General features: G+C 50.5%; 2 protein-coding genes across 2 annotated transcripts in view; both read right to left on the bottom strand.

Moving 5' to 3' along the window:
- HOXD3 (homeobox D3) overlaps positions 1–21,887 on the bottom strand; it is a 32,054-nt gene extending 10,167 nt beyond the window's left edge. The window contains exon 1 of the mRNA XM_054830453.1: positions 21,564–21,887. The gene's annotated coding sequence lies outside the window, so the exon portion shown is untranslated. The remainder of the gene's footprint in view (positions 1–21,563) is intronic.
- HOXD4 (homeobox D4) lies at positions 5,231–10,724 on the bottom strand. Its single transcript, XM_054830454.1, has 2 exons — positions 9,074–10,724; positions 5,231–8,670 (listed from the first exon to the last, which is right to left on the bottom strand). Exons 1-2 carry the CDS (start codon positions 9,480–9,482, stop codon positions 8,366–8,368), a joined length of 714 nt encoding a protein of 237 aa, XP_054686429.1. The 5' UTR covers positions 9,483–10,724; the 3' UTR covers positions 5,231–8,365.
- Positions 21,888–22,380: the final 493 nt, after the last annotated feature.

Here is a 22,380-nt window from a genome sequence, read left to right as displayed (position 1 = left end):
AATACTGGTAATAATAACGCTAAAACAACTGGGGGAGGAAAACAACAGCCACTGAGGAACACGAATGCGCGGCAAGGGGAAAAGGTACGGGAAGACACTTGGCAGGAATATTTAAGAGACCCTATGTAATGGCTACATTACCGATAAGCCTATTTTAAATCACTCTTTACAAATCAACACGGCTATCCCCTGCCCGGCTATCCACGGCAGCGTATTAACGTGATGCTTAATCTTACTTTGGCAATGGGAGCATCTAGCAAAGTTGTCTCTCCCTCGTTTCTTTGCTTATTTGTAATTCCCTTCCTGAAACCACGGAAAATTGGAATAGGATAGGGATAGAAGTCTTCCCCTAGCCTTTGAGAAGGAGACCAATATTTATTTAAAGAGCGTAATAAAAAGAAGATACAGCTTAAAACGTTCAAGGAGATGGAGACCACTCCATGCATTTGCAGCCGTTATGGGCAGAGATTGCAAACAAATTTCAGACAGTCTCCGAGTAAAGGCGATAATGCAGCCCCTGTGGTTAAAGGTCCCATTTTGTCATGCAGTTGCTTACCTGTGTATCAATTTATCATAAACCTGGGCTCCTCACTTTTCAGGATCTGCGCTTGCAGTTCTTAGAATATATCCTTCACCCTTTGTCTGCAGACAATACTCTCCTAAACCTGATCTTGCGGTCTTACAGACATTTCCATACACCAGAATTCCCGATAGAACGAAAACAGGCTCAGGCTCAACTACCAATAAAAGAGAGCGAGTGGAAATCGGAATTTGTTGGGCTTTTTAAAAAAAAAAAAAATCAACACACAACCCTTTAGCAATCAGCCTCCTGGAACCAAAGGCAGCAATTGGCCGGCTCCTGTTTTGTTTTGGTTTTAAATCGTGCGGCCATTGATGAATTTTGGGGGCGAGCAGGAGAAACCCCTTTATAATCAGAAATATAGGCACTGCCTTAAAATACAGGCATATTCGCCCACGTGATCGCAGGAGCAGATCGCCGGGGCCGAGGCTGGCGCGCTCCCCGCGGCCGCCCGCGCCCCCGCTCAGCGGGGCTGCTGCGCCGGGCCCCGCGGGGCGGGCCGCCCCCCGCGCTCCGCGCTCCGCGCACCGGCCCGCCCGACCGCACTGCCGAACCCGCTCTCCTCCCGCAGAGCTCCGCACCGCTCCGCGGCGGCCGGCGACGGCGGGGCCCTCACTTACGCGCCCCACGGGGGCCGGCGGAGCCGGGGAAAAGGTGAATTCCGCGGGATGATCCCAGGGCGCAGAAGTTCCCGGCGGAGAAAGAGGAGGTATTTGGGACCGGCTGCAGCCCAGAGTCTGCGCCGGGGTCAGCTCCGCAGCAGCGCTGCACCGGCGGAAAGGCGCTGGGGCTCACTGGCGCGCGAATTTTTGCTTTCTCCTTCTCCGTGCCGGGAAGATGCTGGGCAGCGAGGACTACCCCTGTCTGGAGGCTAAAGAAGCGTTGGGAAAAAAAACCCAAACAAACCAACTCATGACATTTGTGTGTGTGTGTGTCTGCCCTGAGCCTGCCTCCCCTCTCTGTGTGTGTGAAGAGACATAGAGCAAACCCGACGTATATCCGTCATGTGTGCCCACAAAGCTTCCCAACAATTCCAGTTCGGCAGGAAAAAAAAATTATATTAGCTCCTCTGTTTGATTTTTCTAACATATCTGTAGCTATAAATACACCACACCTAATCTAACATCTGCTGTGATTTCATTACCATCCAAAGCATGGGGATGTGACAGTAACGTATTACCTTACAATACTAACCGTAAGTGCATTGTAACATTTATCTAAATTACATTGCTTTTCCTGACTTTGCAAACCAGTTATAAAAAGATTGGAGTCCAGTGATGGAAACATAAGTTCAATGTAAATTATTGTGTACGGCTTCGGATTTATAATCCTATATTTCTTCGAAATGATGCACTTAAATCTCGCCTCAAGTAAGAGGTAATGGTTCTTTATATCCTTTTCCGTCAGCCATATATTTCGGCGTCTGGGTAGTTTTGCAGAGCCCCCCACGCTCGCGTGTCTGTGTGTACATACAGCAACCCCTACACGCACAGCGTGTTCTGCATACTTGTGTACATACACACAAAGCCGAACATAATTCTGGCCGCTGTTTAGACATTTTGGATGACGGAGAGGTCTTTCGCTTCCTACACAAAAGTGCGAAGGAAAAGTTGGGCACCGGTGGAGCAAAGACACGAGGAAGATTCAGAAGAAAATGCCTTTTTGGAGGGCAGTTCGGCACCCCCTAGAAAAAGCCCTGCAGGATTCGGGTGTCTTTTCAGAGGTTAGGGCTAAAAAAGAGAGAGAGAAAAAAAAAAAAAAGACGAAATTTAATGTGAAAATGGAGGACGGCTGAAAGAAAGGAGCACTTTCGCCACTGCCACCAGAATTAAGACATCGTAAAGGGGACTGAAAAAGTATTAAGGAAATGTTAATCCTTTGGCTGGTGGGACTCCAGCTTTGCGTGAATTTGTCTCCAGTAAAGGATCTAAGACTTCTTCAATCGGAGCATATGTTCATAGAGCAATAAAACAGAAAGATTTACAGTCTCCGCCCGCCCCCCAGCAGCCTCGCACCCTTTCAGGAATTACTTATGATGATTTATAACAACAACTCCGGCAATTGTCAAACTGATAAAATAGCCCGGGCTATATGCGGGAATAAATGCTCTTATGAAAGGGCTGCGATTTATGTTCGGGTCCATTTTACTGCGCGCCTTGGTGGAGTTTGGTTTCTTTCCCGGACCAACAGGATAATATAAAACTTCATTGATAAAAATGTAGGAGTTCTTGTGAAGTAGCAAATCTGTTCCTTAGTCACTACCAAAGCACATAAACATTTGTCATCTTTGAATAATTGAATTAATGTGTTATTGTTTGAATGTATAATTCATAACATAGGAAACTTTGTCTCTGTCCTGCCACCGAAACGGAAGTAATAAAAAGCTACAATCTAGGGGTTTTTAGAAATTACTCCAGCAAGGCATAAGAAAGAATATCCTGTTTGCAGAAAGTATTTCCAGCTGACTCTGGGATTTCACAGCGAAATCTCAGCCTCGTTGTCCATATTGTACGGAGTTTATAGAGAGTGGCTTTGTATAAAAATACAAATCCGATTTCCCCCTAGTCCGGGCTATTGATCGGGGGCTCGAAAGGCGCTGTGCCCGCTTCGGGGGCTGGATGCACCCGAGCTGCTCCGCAGCCCCGCGCCGGGCGGCGAGACTCGGGCGGAGACGGTCGGCGGCCAGGGCAGGAGCGGGCAGGAGCGGGCCGGGCGTCCGGGGGAGCGGGACCGGGGGCCGGGGCCGGCCTTTGTGCGGGCGGCGGGGGGAAGGCGCGCTCGGCGCTGGCTCCGGCCCCGCTGCAGCCCCGCTGTCAAAGAGGCACGGCAAAATTTACGACCCCGCTTGCAAAGGAGCTGAGGGCCTTTCCCCGCCGGTCGGACCGGGCAGCGGCTGCCTTGACAGCCGCATTGTTCCTTCCGCGCCTCCCAGCGCGGGCGGCCGCTCCGCTCCGCACCTCCCCGCGCTGGCGGCCGCGGCCAGCGCCGCCGGCCCGGGAGGCGGTCAGCCTGCCTCCTCCGCGGGGCTCCGCGGGGCTCCGCGCTCGCCCTCTTCCCCCCGCTCCCTGGGAAGCAAAGGTCACCGCTTGCGCCCGGTCCGGCTCCCGGCCGCTGCCGAGCTGGAAATCAGGAAGCAGCGTGCCCTATTTGTCAAGCGTTTGACAGCTGAGTTCATTAAGGCTTAAATAAGAAGGAATAAAAGTAAAAAATGTTTACGTACCAGGCGTCTCTTTTTCGGCAGCTACCAAAGAGCTAGGTGTGCAGAGAGAGGGACTGCACCCTTTGTATATTATATTCTTGGGATCTCTTCAGTTTTCAAGTCTGATAGAGTCCTTTGCTTGGCAGATTAATGACGACTCCGTGTTTCTTAAGGGACGTGCTGAATTAATTATTTCGCAAATCACGTGGTCAGGACTTGTAGAAATCTATTCTTATCATCTTCCTTGCACTTTGAAATTCTGCCTGTTATGACTGTTCCTAGCAAGATTATTTTGGTCTCTAGGCTTGGAGGGGAAAAAAAAAAAAAAAAAAAAGGAAAAAAAATCAGGGGAAAGGGCTAACAAACATGGCCGTTGGAAGCAGTGTGGCTCTGCACTGAGAGGTCCCTATTTACTGTACTGTACAGTGAGTGGGGTTTGCTATTGACTCTGCCTTTCCTCTTCATTCTTACCTTAACGACTAGTGGTGATATAATATACAGAACTGTATTGATGTATCGGGAGTAACAGGAGGAGCCATTAAACAGGAGAGAGAGAAACTATAATCACAAAATGTGCCTCGATATTTAAACTTAGCGAGTGTGTGCTTAGAAACGCACCCCCCCCTCCCCTCCGTGCACTCCAGGCAGTAAGGGCACATGCCTTGTTCTGTGCACCACGCTCCTTTCCCGGGCTGAGCAAAAGATTGGCTTTTTGGACTCGTGCCTTGACCACGCTCCAGGAGAGGACAAGTCCTCAGTGACAAACACTTATGACAAAAAATAGTGCAATCGACTTCTCCTGGCCAGAGGTATGTGGTGGTGTCTGAGGTGCTTACGCAGGGGAGAAAAAAAATGGTGTTTGCCTTAGGTGCACGGAAAAGTTTAAACTCTCCAAGTTTGTGTTTTCTTGTGATCTGTCGTTTGTATCGGCTGAAAAAGTGAAGCTTACTGCTCAGAGAAAGCTACTCACTGCATTTCAATTTCAAATTTCCATTTCTTTTTTAAATTGATTCCTTCCAGGACTCATCTAAAAGGCACACATCTGTGTGGGGATCGAGGTGACTTCAGGTGTGGTTCCTTGCCTGCTACAACATATGCATAAATCCGGGAGTCATTCTAGGAGGGCTTGTTAAATGCAAAGCAGTGGCAAATGGATGACAGGCACTTTTAACTGCAGCCTAAATGTAAATATAGACTCCGGCTTGGCCTAGAGTCACACCATTATGGCCGGGGTAATCAGCAAACCTGTTCAAAGGGACATTTGGAAGGATGCTATGCAGACTCACTCATCTTTTAACACTGTAATGATGGGAGGGACCAGCATTTTCACAGAAGAGAGACCCACCTTGTAAGGACTGTTTTTTCAAGGTACAAACCAGAATCTATTTCTCTACACCTTTTATTATTTCAAACGTATATGGAGGGCTTACATCAAAACTACAGGCGACAATTAGTATAAATAACGCTTTAATCAATGGCAGCAAAACATTGGTAAAGTCTATAAAAAGCATCACACTTTAACAGAGATGAAAGTATTGCTGGACAATGCGACCGTTTAACAAAGGCTCCAGTGCACAACGTTTCAACCATGATAAACAAAAATCACCAGCTTCCCTTCCTACACAAAATAACTCTGGAGGAGGGTTAAAAAACAATACAAAATAAACCTCAGGTTTGTTTTCCATGGGAGATAATGACCAGTGGGTGCTTCTGGTCGTTATTACAGACATTCCTGACCCTTCAGAGCACTGGCAGCTGGAAACTATTTCTTTTGGTACTTTCTGCCTCCAGTTCACGTATTCTCCGAGCTTACAGTGCAATTACAACTGTGTAAACTTGCAATGCCCCAGCCTCGCTCAAAGGGGACTTGCAAACAGGGTTGTAAGAGCTGTGCCTGCTGAACCCAACACTCGTCCTGGAGATATTAACATTTCAAAAGACAATGAGACAAATTCTGCTCGCAGCTACATCCCTGTTTGACTTCAGTGGGCGGGGGGAAGGAAATCTTGGAGCAGAATTTGGCCCTTTAACTTCAGGATCCATCTCGGTCCATAAGAAGCACAAAGCAAGGATTTGCTTATCCAAGGCCATTATTTTCCAGAACTGTACCACAGATACCAAAGTTGGTAGCTCTCTCTCGAATAACACGTTTGCCCTGCTCCTAGCCAACTTATGGCAGACTTTAAGTAAACAGCAGGGGTCCGGGAGGGGGATTTTCAAGAAGAGCAGCCAGAGAGGTTGGGGGGGGGTGCGTGTGCTTCTTTTTTTTTTTTTTTCCCTCCCCCCCGATTCGTATAAAGAGCAAAGGGAGGGCTTTGGACAACTCTGGAGACGAAAGGCCACTACCGCAGGAACTGGGTGTAACAAAACTTGAAGACTTGTCTCAGGAATTCCCTCCTCAAGCGCTGCTGCTAGCTGCTCTCCATGCTAGAGAAAGGGAAGGGTAGTTTGGGTCCAAGAGGTTAAGGGTTTAGAGGTCACTCTTCCCGGCTGAAATACAACTAATCGAATAGAAAATTTGTCCTCTGGGTGAACCTGTTCCTGCAATTTAGCCGAACTTCAGTAAAATACCTTTTCAGCTTCTCAACGTGAAGGCGTCAGAAAAAAGACGTCTTTACTATGTATGAACTCGGTGCTTTTTGTCATAGAAACAATGATGCGAATAATGCAGGAATATCCATCTTTAATATCACGACGTGGAGATATTCAAGTATTGCCATGTGCAAGTCTGAGAACTGGGCTAACCCTAAGGAAGAACAAAGAGTTTTCTCCAGGCTCTAAAACAAAAGGCCAAGTCTTACAAGACACTTTGCGGACTTCTAGGGATGAGAAAAGGGCAGAAATTAACCGCTGGCCACAGTTAGTGCTGCCGAATACACCCCTGTTGAAAAGCTCGCCTTTTATTTTTGAATTCATTCAAACCCATTTTGGCCAGTGTTTTCCCGAGCAATCCCAAAAAGCAGTGACTCCTCGGTGGGAAGCACCCAGCCTGGAAATGGGCACGTTAACTCACCCCCTGCTCTGTCCACCTCCCTTCAATGTTTTCTCTGGGTTTCCTTCTTTGCCCCTTTTCTCTTTAATACAGGGATCATCTCGTTACAATTTCGATGATAAGGTCCCTCTCCCAGGCTGCCCTGAGGGTACAGGACAGATAAGGGCTGAGTTTTAAAATCGCCTGAGCGGAGGTGTAAGTGTCTGAGGGAGCTGGTTTGTCTGGGTTTGGTAGTTAGAACGCACTAAAACTTTGGCATGATGCAGCCAGCAGCCAGGGACAAATCCGTGGGTATTAGACCAGCTCTGCTCCCATCCGAGCCTTTCCTCTTTTCCTGAAAGCAACTTGCTGAGATTTCCAACCATTGCAGTCATGTGTCATGGTTTGCTTAAAAACAATCACTGTTCTTAAAAAAAAAAAAAGGGAAACAAAAAACCAACAGACCAAAATAACACCCAAACAAAACAAAGCAGCAACCCACACAGCCTGTCTCTTGAGCAGAAAACAAATTAAAAATCTGATAGAAATAAAGCTTTCAGCTTTGAAAGGCTCAGGTTATAACAGAAATCTCATTAATTTTTCACTCTGGGGTTTTCTTTTTATTTTTTTGTTGAGGGGGCTGGGGGGGGGTTGTGGTCTCCCCCCCCCCCTTTTTTTTTCTCCATTTTTAAATGAGGTATCGATGGTTTAAAGCACAGCGCTGAGCAGAGCAGACTTTGGAAACAGATTTCAAGCCTGTTAGCCCTGGATGGCACACGGTAAGGAGCAGGGACGCTTTTCCTATTCACAAAGAAGGAAATTCAAAAAAAGGGACGAGAAAGTTGTGTACGTTCAAGACAAGTAAACATTATACATGTGTTCATGAGACTGGGTAGGAGAAATACTGTATTTCAGCTCCCCTTCCCCGTTTTTGGTTTGACTATTTTTGTTTTTATCTTCAATCTTCTACATAACAAATAAATAAATACACTAACAGTATCAGTACATAAAATAACCCGTTTTCACTTAATTCTTATGCACACCTTCTGAGACGTTATGGAAATGAGCAAGTATTTTCATTACACCAAGAAAGGTAAAGCAGCACAAAAAGTTCACAATTACTAGTCTTTGTGTTCAAATAAAAGACTATGCTATAAATTTCCTGTCCTCAACTTGCCCAAATGCATCCTCCCGAAATTGCATGGGATAAAAAGACAATTAAAAGTAAAAATCCCAGAATAAAGCATCGAACCTTCACTTTCGAATTCAAAACTGAAACACAGGACAGTTTCATTTTCAATGATTTATTACTTTTTATGGACAGAAGGTCTCGTTTAATATTTTCCCAATTCCCACTGCCTGCATGATGTTTCTTTCCTTTTTTTTTTCTCGCCCCCCCCCTTTTTTTTTCTCCTTTTTTTTAGGTTGTGCTAGCAGAGGCAAATAAAATAAAGTCCAAAGTAGCGTCATTTTGTCTCCTTTGTACAACAGTACCTTAAAGAAAGATGACAGTTTCTCGAGTCCTTAGCTGCTACATGCAGGTTCTGCTTGGGCAGTGTCAGTTATGTACAGTACTGGTCAGAAGCGAAGGATGAAATGGAAAATTTCACCTCTTCTACAAAGTTGTCAAGTCAGTCTGATGGTCCTTGGAACCAGTCTGTAAATGGGGGTTTGAACCAGAGGAAGAAGACCTGCCCTTCGTGTTGGGCAGTTTGTGATCTTTTTTCCACTTCATTCTTCTGTTCTGAAACCAGATCTTGATCTGGCGCTCAGAGAGACACAAAGTGTGGGCTATCTCGATACGGCGGCGCCTGGTCAGGTACCTGTTAAAATGAAATTCTTTTTCCAGTTCTAGGACTTGCTGTCTGGTGTAAGCTGTGCGGGAGCGTTTAGGTTCCCCTCCGTTGTAATTGGGATTCACTGGGAAAAAAATACGGAGAACTTTACAAAGCTAATCTTGACTTGCCGGTTCGACTTTACAAAAGAAAACCTTACGAGCTGCGAGCATGTGGCCGGGCTGGATTCGTCCCAGTTGCTTACAATGGACGGGCTGCTCTCCCCCTCATTTAAGGCAGGCACTACAGGCACAGGCAGCTAGGTAGGCTGGGAGCCTCTAGCAGGCTCCTAAAATGGAGTTTTCTCCTGCACGGCAAAGCCCCGCATGGCCAACGGCCTATTTCCTCAGCAATAAAAATTTATGACGAGTGTAATTGGCTACCTCGGCTTAAAAAGCTCGACCACGAGTCTGGCGGGGACTCGAGCGAGCGTCGCTGAGGACGATCGGAAGCAGGGTAGAAGAGCAAAGTAAGAAGAGGATCCTTACCCGAGTTAACATGGACTTTCTTCATCCAGGGATAAACTACTGCTGGCTGCTTAACTGCTGACCCGTTTGGGGGTTTGAGGGCCGGCTGCTGGCTGCAGGCTCGCGAGTTGGGCATTGGAGGCGGTGGACAATGCTCTGCTTGGCCGGGGAAGTGGCTCGCTGGGCCGGATTGCTCCTGTCCATGACCCCGCGGCTGCACGGCAGAGCCTTGGGCATTGCTACAGCTAAAGGGCTGCTCGCTGTAGTTTGACCGTGGGTAGAGTCCCTGGTGCTGGAAATCAGAGCCCTGCGAGGCACTGTAGTACTCGCCCCCCTGCTCGCCTAGGTAGCTATTCTGCAAATATTCCTCGCAAGGAGGAAATTTGGGATCCACATACTTAGAGTTCACCATATACGAACTCATGGCCATTAATTTCCGAAGGTAGAAAATACTAATTTTTCTGGTGTTGTCTTTTTTTCCCCTGCCATAGAGCCCTCCTACTTGCTGTCAACTGAATAAAGTTAGGCGGGCATGTGACCGGCCCGGCCAATGGGGAGGCGGGAGCCGATCACCGGATTTCTCCGCTGCTCAGCATTTCCACCAATTTCACTCAATAATATCCCTGTAACCGAGTGACCCCCCTCTCCGGGGGGTCGCACCCCCTAAATCAGGTACCGGAGGTGTAGGGATACTCCTCGGGCGGCGGCCGCCTCCCTGGCCCGCAGGTAGGGCCAGCCTTTTGTCTGAGCTGGCTTCCCTCAGCCCCGATGGATGATGCCCCGCCGTCTGATTTACCAGCCGCAATCGCCACCGGGGTTTGTTACCTCGCTTTAAATAAAATATCGCAAGAAATGTATGGAGCGAAGAGCTGAAGTGGGGTTAAAAAGGAGGAAACTGATAAGGAGGCGAGGAAAAGAAAAGCCATCAAAGAAGAGGGGTAATATGATGTACAATAGATCTGTCCTGTCTTTGTCTCGCAGAGGTCATCCAAAAGTTACCAGAATTTAGTTCTGCTGAATAAAATTAGGCAATCAGTAACTTCTCATTCACTTTCAAGCCTCAATATATATGTGTGCACACGTATGCGTGCACACACGCAAATGCACACGTATATATACAAATCTATACACGTGTGTATGTAAAATCATACAGATGGCACGAAACCGTTCACTTTTAACCACTAAAGTTCAATCAATTGAACTGAAGACGGCATTTAATTAGGTTAAAAATATCACGGGTTTAATGAGATAAATTCGGTCTTCATTCATCAATATCATTCCTGGAGCACAAGTAAATACATTCCAGTGAGGCGAATGCTGCTTTTGCTGCTGTTGTAAATATTTTGACGCGATCTGAACCCTTGACAGGAAAATTTTGCTAGCGTCTGGCATATCTAGCTAATTTATGAGTACCTTTTTAAAGATTCATTCACTGATTGGTAGATAATTTTTAATTTTTTCCCAGAAAATTTGTAACTTCTGGTGAGATTAACTGTTCAAATTCACAGTCTGTCAGTGAGAGTTACGACTGAACGACAACTGAAATTTTAAGAGACGTCCTAAACCCTAGCAAATAGGAGCGAGGCAGCAAAACTTTTATAATTTCTGAGTGTTCAGCACGCACATGCCTTTTGATTCCGCCAGTATTTAAACTTCTAACCATTTGCAGAAAGGTGAAGTTTTTGCATCGACCATATATTCCCCTAGAATCGAATCTGTGACTATATGAATATCACACAAATTCGGTTCTACAGGGTATATATAGACAACGTAATAACATTCTGTTTTCATCTACAATATAGCAGGTCTTTGCAATTCTCTTAGTCCTTACTGTCTTCTGAGGAATGCAAACTATTCTGCTGGGACTCAGTTCTGAAATATGGATTTGCAGGAAGGTTGGATTTCAGAAAAGATTCACGCTTGTTATTATTGCTGCAATAGAGCTATACGACTCTCCACCAATTTATAGCGATGAATTTCGCCTACCAAATTCTCAGAAAGACCTGCTGCTCACTTTAAATGCTCTGCCGTTTACGTCCTCGCTATGGAAAACGGACGTTACCGGTCAAATTGCGCTATTTAGAATAATGGTTAAATTAATTTAGAAAAGAGCCTTTATCTATTTAGGCTAACACAAATTTGAAGAGATCCTCCATAATTAAAAAATCTCCCCCCACCCAGACAAAAAAAAAAAAAATCGAAACAGAAGTAAAACAGCCGACAAGAGAAAACAGCGATTGGTGAAAAAGAAGAGATTAAAGGCTGGAGTTAGTTGCTCTTGGGAAGAAGAGAGTTTCCAAATTTACCTTCATCCCATTATGCTGGTCTAGCTATTATCCCCGCGAGCTGCCTGCGAGCCGCAGCCTCGCACCCTCCCAGGTTCTCCCCGCCGTAGCGTTTATGGTGAAGGGCAGGGCGAGAGGTCAGCCGAAATCATTTACAAACATATCACAAAGTTTCATTATTTTTACTTTGTCGACAGCGGCACACAGGAGTACAAAAGTTCATGAATTGTGTCTGACCCAGCTCCTCACTGCTGTCCTGCGGTCAACCTCTTCTCCTTCCACTATTTAAAACAGGCACCATAAGGACAAATAATGGTGCGGGTGTGATACATCCAACCACTGCGGAGGGCAGATTTGGGGGTGTTGCGTTTATCCGAGCGATGTGTACCGGTTTGTTTGCCTGGCTCCAACTCCCAGCTGCCTGATCTGGGGGATGCTATTTTTAAACATCTGCTTTCTTAACGCTGCGGTGGTGTCTTCTTCACAGCAAGTGCAACTCGAAACGACTTTGTGTCCCTAATCTCTTTTCCCCCACCCCGGATTATTTAAATCTCCACCTAACTGTTTTAAGCGGCTCGCCCCGCTTTCTCCTCCTTTCTCTGAGGGGAGGGGGGATGCCTCCCCCACACACCCCCGGGGGAGTTATTATCCACAGGCTGAACGGGCAGCGTAACACCCCCCCACCCCAAAGCGAGCTCGCGTTTGGGGCAGCCCCCGGGAGCGGACAATCCCGCCGAGGGCTGCCCGGGGAGAAGTGATGGGGCTGGGGGAAGCAGCAGCTCCCTGCTCTGCTTAATACTACACATTTTCATATTTGTTAGACGCTGTGACCTGCGTTTCACCTTATTGCACGACTTGCTCAGACAGGTCAAAGCCAAAGAGTTATTGATGAACAAAAGCGTTATATATTCACCTCCTGTTCAACTGCCCATGCAAAATGCTTTTGATCTATCAGGCTTTTTGTATTCTGGTTCATAATCAGTATGCTAAATGTACGTTGGCAGAAAACAAGTAATCCATACATTTAGGGCCGGCCCTGGAATAAAATGCCAAGGGCATCTACATAGCGCAGGGCTGAGCTACGGGGGGAGGAAAGTTACCTATGGAACACAATTAAAACTGCAACGCTGGAGGCGATTCTTTAGTTCGTATTTAAAGGGCTCGAAAACCAATATCGCAACGTAAGGCAAAAAGAGAAGGAGAAGCCTGGCACAAGCAGTGAAAGAGATTATTTATCAGCAAGCAGGGAGAGGAAACAGGAAGAAACGCAAACAACCACAGGTCCGCTCCTCTATACGCTCCCGGTCAGAGCGGGGCTGGCAGAAGCAGGGAGGGCAATGTATACCTAAAGAATCTCCAAATATCGCAGCCTTTCTTCTCCTCTTTGAGAGACAAGCCAGTCTCAGTCTGAAGCACCAGGACTAATGCACTTAGCTCCTTACTACAGCCAGAAAGGTTCAACAGCATTTCCTGCTACACACTGATCTGCCGCCCTACCCTCGGTCCCCCAAGCGCAGCTCATGCGGGACCATCGGGGATGCGAAAACCCCTGCAGTACAAGGTTGCCCTCGTAAGCTCAGATACCCATTCCTCTCCGTGCCTTCACAGCATTTAAATCCACGTTTGAATCTCCCTTGCCCGGAGAGACCTAGTGCCAGAGGATGAGCGCTACCGCCCCGCACGACCCGGCTGCAGCGTGGGCTGACCCGGCTGGCCGGCGCTGACAGCCTCCAGAGCCCGCCGCCTCTTCCACCCATTCACCAGGCTGTGCCAAACGAGGTTAACGTTAGCTGGCAGACGCAGCTCTGCTCTGAATCCCGTCTGGAGAAAAGAGGGGGAGTAGCCAAGGTTATGAGGCGCTGGGACACAACGTGATCCGTCCGGGCACTGCACGGGGAGGCGCTGTACAGTCCCGCCGAGTTAAAATGGAAACGCTGCTAATTGCTTCAGAGTGCTTAAGAGCAGGAGGACACCTGTACAGCCCTATAATAAACCCTCAGGAGACTGCACCTCTACTTTTAACGCTAGCCAGGATTATGACATGGAACCACAAAACGACTTCACAAGAGCCTTCACGTGCTGACATAGTCTTTCCCCTCCCCCCCCCCTTTTTTTTTTGTAGCAATATTCAGCAGGGATACATCCGTTTTAATTCTTCCAGTCTGAAGGGAAGAAACAGGATTCTCAAGCAACGCAAACTCTACAAGAAATAAGAGGTTACTTACCGTGGATGTTCTTCCATGCTGCCGAACCTGTTGCAATAAAAACGTTTGTTACTGTTGTATTCCACATACGGGTGATATTTCTGGAGAACAGTTACAGACCACGTTTGATAGATGAAGGCAGACAGGAGGAGAAGAGCTGGTGGTAAATCCTGTGAGCAGCGGAGTGGTGGGGTGGAAGCCCCTTCCGAATGAGGACCACGTTGCATTCAGTTAGTTTTTTTGAACACATGCTTTCCCTGTGCCTCGGGTGTGATCTTTCACTTTTAATATTCATAGTCTAGATTTTATACCGGATAATTTCTAAAGGGATGAAAAGTCAGACCTCCCTTTTTCACTGACGGAAAAAATAATAACAAAGGCCTAATTTTTGTTTGTTTGTTTTGTTCTGTGGCAATCCAGTCACTTAGAAATGAAATATTCAGATCATCTTTGCTAAACCATCATCCATAAAATGTCACAATATGCCATACAGCATCGTATCCATGCTGAGCACAGAAAGAACTACAATTTTAAAAGAGTAAATCTCAGATTACTCTAAGATAGGTCCCCTTTAAGATCACCTAATTAACCTAACAGTAACCACGAGACATGCGTCTTTGTTTGCATTACAGAAGGACGGATTTGACTTGAACTTTCCTTCCAATCTTTTAATAAACACATTCAAAAATCACATTAAGGAAAACAAAAACGCGTGCTCAGTCTAATGCTCCTGAAAAGCATCGTATATTTTAGAGTAAAATACTAATATTGGGGGGTTCTTTTCTGTAAGCGATTTTTCACCTCTTCTGTTGCCTTGCTACGATATCTTGAAGAGTTATTGTGTTACACACAGAACAATTGCCTCAGTATCAACAGTTCACTAGATAGAGCCTCCCAATATTGTTTTTATTAAAAATAATTTTTTTTTAGTTCTGCCCACTCTGGATAGCATTCAGAGCTTGCGAGGACAGTGGAATATCAGCATTTCGGCACTAAACATTCCCTTACCGTTCCTTTCCTTTTTTATCTTAAAAAAAAAAAAATAGAAAAAGGTTAGCTTCAAATAAGATGTCCCATTAAATTCAGAAATCTCAGACGCGGAGCAGCCCGCTCATCCCGGCGCTGCCCTAACCACCTGAGCTCTACCTGTCCATTTCCCCAGCAAAGCTGTTCCGCATTGCCGAGCGGAGCGACGCTGGTACCCCACTCCCACGGAGTTTCCAGGGGCACAAAGAGAGCCCGAGCGCGGCGGTGGGAGTGGGGAGGCTGGTAGCGGACTTACTGCGCGCTCCCCCCCCGGCCGGGGGGACCCGGGAGCAGAGGTGCCTGCACGGCGGCATTCCCGCAGACGGTTCCCTGCTAACACTTTCCCGATTACTGCTTCCAGGAACGAAAGCATCTGCACTTGTATGCTCTTAAACTAATTTATGGTGGGAATTATATTTTGGCTTGTCAACTCTCAAGCCATAAAACAAAGTTTATTGGAATCACGTGCTTCTAAATAGCCACTCAGGACCTATCTCTGTGGAACCATAAATAACCTTTAGCTTTAAACTTTTATTCGCTAAATAAAGGTTCGCTGAATCTGTCCTGTAAAACGGGACTGGGTCGGAATAGCGGGAATGGGTGGAAGGTCAGCTCAGCGGCGTTATGCCGGCCTTTTTGAGGAGCATGCTGTAGGGAAAGCTGCTAAGAGGCGCATTTAGCGCTCCCAAATTGCTCTTGAGAAAGGATCCGGGTGCATTTCGCTGTGGGGACCCGTTCAAACCTTTTTTTGCACCTCTTAGGGGACAGGGAAGCCCATCGTCAGGAAAAAACGGAGAGGTGGGGCGGGGAGAGGGGGTTCCCCTTCTCCCTTCCCTGAATGTTTATGACATTTTGTTCAGGCGCCCCTGGAAAATGATTTTGACTCGTTCACCCCCTGAGCTGTTGCTCGGGCAGGCTGTGCCAGGGGCTGCGGGCTCGCCAGGCACCCGACGGACCTTGCAAGCGACCAAACTGCTGGAAACAGAGAGGGCACAGGGCTTTGGAAAGGGAGAAAGTGTGAAGCCTGCCACAATGAGATCTTTGAGGACTGGAAGTTTAAGGAGGGTTATAAAACAATAAAACAGCCCTGGTGTGAAGGGAGCAGGGTGTGAGTTAGCAAATGAGAATTTCAAGGAGCCCGAGTACAGGAAGTCAAATGTCCCTGGCAGTCACACAGCATAAAGGAATACGGGCATCAGCTCCCAATCTATCATGGCTGAGATGAGGAAGTCGGAGCAGCCAGCAGCTCCTGGTGCCTCCAAGGAGGAGGTTGTCCCTTCCCGAGAGGGCGGGGAGTCGCGTCAGCCCCGTCGGGGACCGGCCGCGGACAGAGGGGACCGGCTGCTCCCCCGCCCCGCGGGTGCGGATGCGGATGCGCCCAGGGGCTCAGCTCTGAAAAACGAGCCAACTTCACCTCCTTGCTGGGTGGTGGTACCAGCTGTCCCCAGCTGGGTAGTTCCTGTCTAACGCCAGTTAGGTCCCTCCTGGTCTGCTCTTGGCAATTTCCTACCGAATCTGGCTGTAGAATTTTGAAATTGCCTAAAAGGAGCAGCTTAGCTCCCGACGTACTTTTTATGTGGCTCAAATCACAGCTGAGTAATTCGTTTTCCTCCAGAGAGCGAGAGGCGTCCTGAGCTCCTTCCCTGCTCCTTTACGTCCTTTACGACCCAGGGATACTTTGCATTCCGCTATTTTTCTTGCTCTGTGTCAATGCCTTAATCATACGGCATCACCTTCGTGCCGGTTTAATGGCCAAAGCCGGGGAATGGCTCTTTCCCCCTCTGCCCTCCCCTGCCCGGGACAGCTGGCAGGGGCAATGCGTAAGGTGTCATTTCAGCTGGAGTGCATAGTCTGAGAAACTTTATCTCAGAAAAGAAAGCCCGGGGAATCCGACCAGGCGCCCCCGGGAGAGGGGTGGGCTGCCCTGCGTGGGGCTCACTCCTGGGTCGCTTTCAGCGGGAGCACGGCCCTTGCTCCCATCCCCGGGCAGGTAGGGGGAATAGCTCCATGGGGCTGTACCCCGCGCTCTGAGCTGCAAGTAGCCAGGGTGCGATGCCCTGGGAAGGCAGGAGAAAAGGCTACGGATCGGGATGTCAGGGGAAGGGTACAACGGGAAAGTCCAACAAAACGTGGGGGAAATAGGCTGGGACTACAAGAACCACGATGCAGAGTCAAATGCGTTTGCCCCGGGCCTGTCAGCGGGTGCTGGGTACGGCGGAGGGGGTCTGGTCCCCGGCAGCAGGGGCCACGGGTGGGCTCCAGCCCCTGTACCGGCACAGGGAGGGTCACGCCCCTCCTCGCGTGTTTGAGATCGCTTCGGCTCTCTTGGCCCATCTCGTGGGCAAGAGAAACCCACGGTTTGGAGACAGGGTGCTGTCCCGCAGGTGGGGGAGGAGAGGAGCTGTGGCGAGGCACTCGGCGTGGCAGTACTGCGGCCGGCCGAAGCATCAGCCCCTGACAAAGCGGGCCGGGCATGTGCTTCGGGCAAACGTGTCCGGGAGGCTAGGGGTGGGAAAGGTGAGACTGTGGGATAGTGAGGAGTTGATGAGTGAGATACAGCTCCCTGTGATCTAGGGGCAAGATGAATGTTTCCGCAACTGAGTAATTCTAGCCCTGAGATTGTGAAGAGGGAATTACGAGGATTTTCACATTTCCTATTCTAAAATGCAGATGTGAAAGTTGACTTTGAAGCTCTGGCCAGTTCATTCTCTAGGCTTTTATGCAAGTTCTCATATTCGGGGCTGACGATCTGGAGATGGGTAAGATGTGGAATGCAGTAACTCAGTAACAATTGGTTTCCTTCTGGTAATTGTTGCGATAAAAGGGTTGGGGAAATTGAATCGCATGTGTAAACCACTGTCACTCTCGATGCTACTTGACAGACATGACGACCAGCATCCTACCACATCGCCAGAAAATTACAGGCTCCATCTCTGGCTTTGAAGACCTACCGAGCGCCTTGATAGCGTCCAACGCATTAGCCCTCTCTGCTTTTATCATAACCCCGACCTTTCAGCAGTCACCTCACCGCCCATGCAGGATGTGGGCATGCAAAGGCCCCTGCCCGCAGCACCCCGCGCCCGCGGGCAGATCCGGCGGCAGCAGAGCCCCGGAGCGGGCAGGGCGGCGGCGAGCCGCGCCTCCACATCAAACGGGGACGGCGGCGGCGGCACCCCGGGTCCGCGGGGGAAGAGGGCGAGGAGCACGGGGCAGGGAGGGGAGGCCGGGGCCGTGGGAGCGTCTAGCTGGGGCAGGCACGGCCTGGGGGACCGGGGGCCGCCAGGGTCATGTCCGGGCACGGCTGGGGAAGATGAAGCCTGCAGGCAACAGGTGAGGCGGAGGCAGGGAAATCTGCCGGGCCCCGGCTTGCAAGGGGCAGGAGGGATGTGCGGCGGCCGGGGGCTCTGCCCGGGGGAAGGGAGCCGGCGGGGAGGAGGCTGCGGGCCGCCAGGGTGCTCTGGCACCCACATCAAAGGGGCAGGGAAGGAAGCGGTGGCTGCCCGACATCAAAAGGCGGGCTGGTGGACCGGGAGGGCGGCGGGGCACCCGAGGTGAGCCCCGCCAGTACCGTGGGGAAGGCAGGGTGCGCGCAGGCGCTCGCGAACGGAGGCCGCAGCGCTGGAGGTAGTGGGACAACTGGGGCCCAGCCGGGGAGGGCTCCGGGGATGCCCGAGAAAGGTGGCGGAGCCCCACCCGTGACTCCCACCCGCCAGTGGGCCTCTCCCGTGGGTAGGCGGGCGGCCAGGGCCGGGGCCCGGGGCAGGGGGCGGCGGGCCTCTCGCCCAGGCAGGGAGAGCGGCCAGGCTTGTCCTACAGCGCCTTCTCCTGGAAGAGGCCGTGGAGACAAAATGGCTGGTGGCGGCGGCCAAGGCCTGCCGCGCCCCCGGCGGCCGCTCCGCGCCCCGGCCAGGCCGCCCCGAGGGCGGGAGCCGCAGGCAGGTGACCCCGGTCCGGGCCGTCGGGGCGGGCGCCCACCCGCGGGCAGAGACGGCGGAGCCGGGCCTCGACAGCGGGGCCGGCCGGGCGGCTGGGCTGCCCCCGCACCTTCGCGGGGTCCAGCTCGGGTCGCTCCCGGCGTGGGGCGCTGGCTGGGCGATGCGGGCTGCCTCCCCCGCCTCTCGCCGCCCCCTCCCCCGCGGGTGATGGGAGGCGAGTGCTGGGTTTGGGCAGAGCCTGCTGCCTCTGAATGCACTTTTATTGCCTCTTGTCTCTGGCAGAGACCCTTCCTCCGCGCCCCGCCCGGCCCCCGCGACCTGCTGCAATGTTTATTGTGCCTCATCTTTTCCTTTCGCTTCCTGTTTTTTCCTCTCCCGCTCCAGCAGCATTGAGTGCCGCACTGCAGTAGAGCCGTAAATACCTTTAACAGCTGCCTGCCAACCGAGGGATGAAATACTGTCTTTGTTCGGATTTTTTTTCTGCCCCAAGCGCTCATAAAACACCCCCTGAGAATTATATTTGTTTGGGGAAAGAGAAACATTATTGGGAAATAAACGAATCGGCGGGATTTGCTGTTCTTAAGCAAAAACGAACGTGTATTTCTTTGCTCAGTCTTATCGGGTTTCCCGGGTCCGCAGTGCACATCGCCTCCCCTCCTTGCACCAAACCCCTGCCAGACTCGGGGACACTTCTCCTCCAGGCAACTTGCAGCAGCTAAGCGGGAGCCCAGCCTGACTTCCCACATGGCAGCCGGCGCCAGCGATACCTGGGCACTGCCAGGGAGCGCAGGCTGCCGTTTCCTGCTGGTTATTTTGTGGTGTTGTTCTTTTACTGCCCGTGCGTCAGTGAAGTGTGGGCTAGGGATCGGCTGTTTCCTTTCAACAAAAAAATGAGTCATAAATTCTGTCCCGAACACGTCGGGAAACGAAGCAGGTGTGAGAAATGTGAATGTGAATTCTGTTTTCCGAAAATTACAGCACATCAACACATCTACACACATACAGGCGCCCACGTTATATAGGTGTATAAATATGTATAAAAATACAATCCTCATGTGTGCCATATATATGTATACACACATATAGAGTTTGCTATGAATACTCACAAAAAAGGTATATTTAAGAGCATACGCATACCTATGTGTGCCTCAATGTTAATGAAAGAAATGAAAGGGGAAAAAAAGAAAAAAGAAAGAAAGAAAAAACACCAAGAAAACGAAAAAGAGAAAAAGCAAGGAAGGAAGGAAGGAAGCCATTTAGGAGAGAAAAAAGCCGAACTCCTTCATAAGCCAGTGGGATCATAAATGCATATGTTTACCCGTATGTGTCAGCATATGGATCTGCAGACACACACATGCACATTAGAATTCGTTAGAACATCCTGCTTTTGTTTTCTTCTTTCCCCTCAGGCTACGATTAATTTCAAAACAGCTCAAGGACGAGATTTTTTCGAAATTTTTGGAGAGATTTATAGCCAAGCAGCTATAATTACTGTGTCACCTAGGAGGGATTTTGAGAATGAAACCTAACGCAATACATACTTTCCAAGTTACTGTTGAAGAGTGTTGCTATGTTGAAAACGATTCCTCCCAAATAATCCCCAAGTCCTTCAGCAGCGCAGGGCGGTCAGCTAGTGCAAAAAGCCAAAGCATGAGGGAAAGGCATCCTATCGCTTACTGTAGCCGGGTTCGGGCTTAGCAGGCTGGGAATGGATTAAGGAAAAATTTCTTCTGCGGCTCCAAAATATGTACTTGGGGCAGGTCCCACACCTTTCCACCCTTACTGGGTATCCTTTAATCAGGCATTTTGCTTTACCGTTAAATTAGTGGCTGCTTTTGAGGTAAATGGCGATTCAGTAAATTCCTGCAGTGCAATGGCACGGTGCATTTCCATCGCTGACCAACGATGTAAACTCTAAATACCAGGCAGCGGGTTTTCTACTATGCATTAACATTTTGAAAATGAGGAGATGTGTAAAATATGTACGTTCAAAATAATGTACTTCCAAAGAACATATGTTCTCCAGAGAGAAGTAGAAGTGTAGATACGTATGTACACGTATATAGGTAATGCGGATATGTATATATACACTTATATAGGTAACACAGATAGAGTTACGTGACCGTTCTATCTCCTCTACATATTTCAAAATAAATCTGGGCGGTTTGTTTTTTTTTTTTTTTCGAGAACTCGTCCCCGATTTAGCCCCCCATGATTTCCACGTGGGTAAGTAGCCGTGCTGCGGGGGTGCGCTCCCGGCCCGTGGCTCCGCGCAGCCCGCCCCCGCGCTGCCCGGCGAGGAGGAGCCCGGCTCTGGGGCCGCCCGGGCGGCCCCGGCACCAGCCGCCTGCCCGTGTGCCTGCCGCCGAGCCGGTGGGAGCCGCAGCCCTGGATCATGCACGGTACATCGGGAGAAGGATGTGTTAAACCGTCCCGGCGGGGCGGGCGGGCGGGGGCTCCTGGGGCTGGCCCCGGGCGCAGCCCCCGGCCCGACCGGCTCGGCGGGGCCGCCTCACGCCCTCCGCCCCCGCGGGAGCACTGACCCCGATTCTCCTGCGAAAACACCTGTTAGGCTTTAAAGTTACGCGACCGCCCTTCCGCCATGGGGAAAACAAACCACAGCATCACCACACCGCGCTTCAGACTGGCAGGATGAAAAATATCCCCCCCCCAAAAAAAAAACCCGCGGCGGGAGAGGCGCTTCCTGCGCTTCCGGAGCCCCAGCCTTCCGCCCCTCGGCGCGGAGGGTCGCGGGTCGCCGCGCCATCGCGGTCCGCAGTACCTTTTCCGCGCCAGACCGCGCAACAGCCACACGTAACCCGCAGCATACCCACAACGACTACTATTAATAATAACACCGATAATTACAATAGCAATAACAGCAACAGTAATAGTAGCAATAATAATAATAATAGCAATAGTAAAAGCAAGAATAAGGGGCTGCGAGGGAAAGGTGACCAAACGGGGCAGGAGGACGGGGGACCCGGCGCCGTGCCGCGGTGCGGAACGGTGCGCGGGCGCGGAGGACCGCCGGCCAGCCCGAGGGGAGCCGAGCGCTTACCGGTTCGCGGCACTGCCTGTCTGCGGAGGAGCCCGGGAGGGTCGCTGTAATCCATTTTGCGCCCGCGTAGCAATCCGTGTACCGGAGGATATAGCGGCAGCGGGGGCAATAAGCGGAGGGAGAGGAGCGGGGGGCTGGAGGCGGCGCGGCGGCGGGCGCGGGGCTCCGCGCATCCCCCCGCGGGCGCGGGAGAGGAGGCGGCGCGGGGCCGGGGAAGTGTCAGCGCGGCGGCGGTGGAACCGGCCGCGGGTTTCGGGGAGCGGGACACAAACATGAGGGAGACTGCCATACACCTCAGCCTAGACAAAGGTTAGGAAAAGAGGGGCTGAGGCTCTCTGAAGGCAGAATGCAGGGGGAAATTCGCCAGGGAAATCAGGAAAAGGCCATGAAAGCGCTCGCTGCCTGCACATGACCAGCCGCAGCCAATGACGAGCCCAAATAGGTCATAAAAAGGTCTATTACCAAGTTGTAAATTTTCTTCAAACAAAAAGGAATTTACTGCAATTCCTTGCGGATTTTGCACATACTGCTTCCCAGCGCCATGTTTCTTTCGCCTGCGTGCTGCGCTTTTACTCAGCCCTCGGTCCCGCCTGCCCGCGGCCTGCGCGTCCCGGGCGCGGTGGCGGGGCCCCGCGGGCACGACCGTAGTGCGGGACATCCGCGCGGAGAGCGGAGCGAGCCCCCGCGCAGCGGCCGCGGAGCCACACAAAGGGGGGGGGGACGACACACACGACACCGCGCTGTGCTGCTGGGTCTGTGTCCTGCCCCAACGAAAGGGGGCTTTACCCCCAATTCTGCCTTCCCCCTCCCCCTCCCC

Source organism: Grus americana, chromosome 6 (assembly GCF_028858705.1).
Source record: "Grus americana isolate bGruAme1 chromosome 6, bGruAme1.mat, whole genome shotgun sequence".
NCBI classification, from domain to species: Eukaryota; Metazoa; Chordata; class Aves; order Gruiformes; family Gruidae; genus Grus; species Grus americana.
This window is presented reverse-complemented; position numbering and strand designations above follow the sequence as displayed.

Excerpts from the sequence above, each read along its gene's own strand:
- HOXD4 (XM_054830454.1), bottom strand. The coding sequence starts at position 9,482 with ATGGCCATGAGTTCGTATATGGTGAACTCTAAGTATGTGGATCCCAAA. Across the intron at positions 8,671-9,073 it reads GAAAGTCCATGTTAACTCGG|TGAATCCCAATTACAACGGA; the intron begins GTAAGGATCCTC and ends TTTTTTTCCCAG.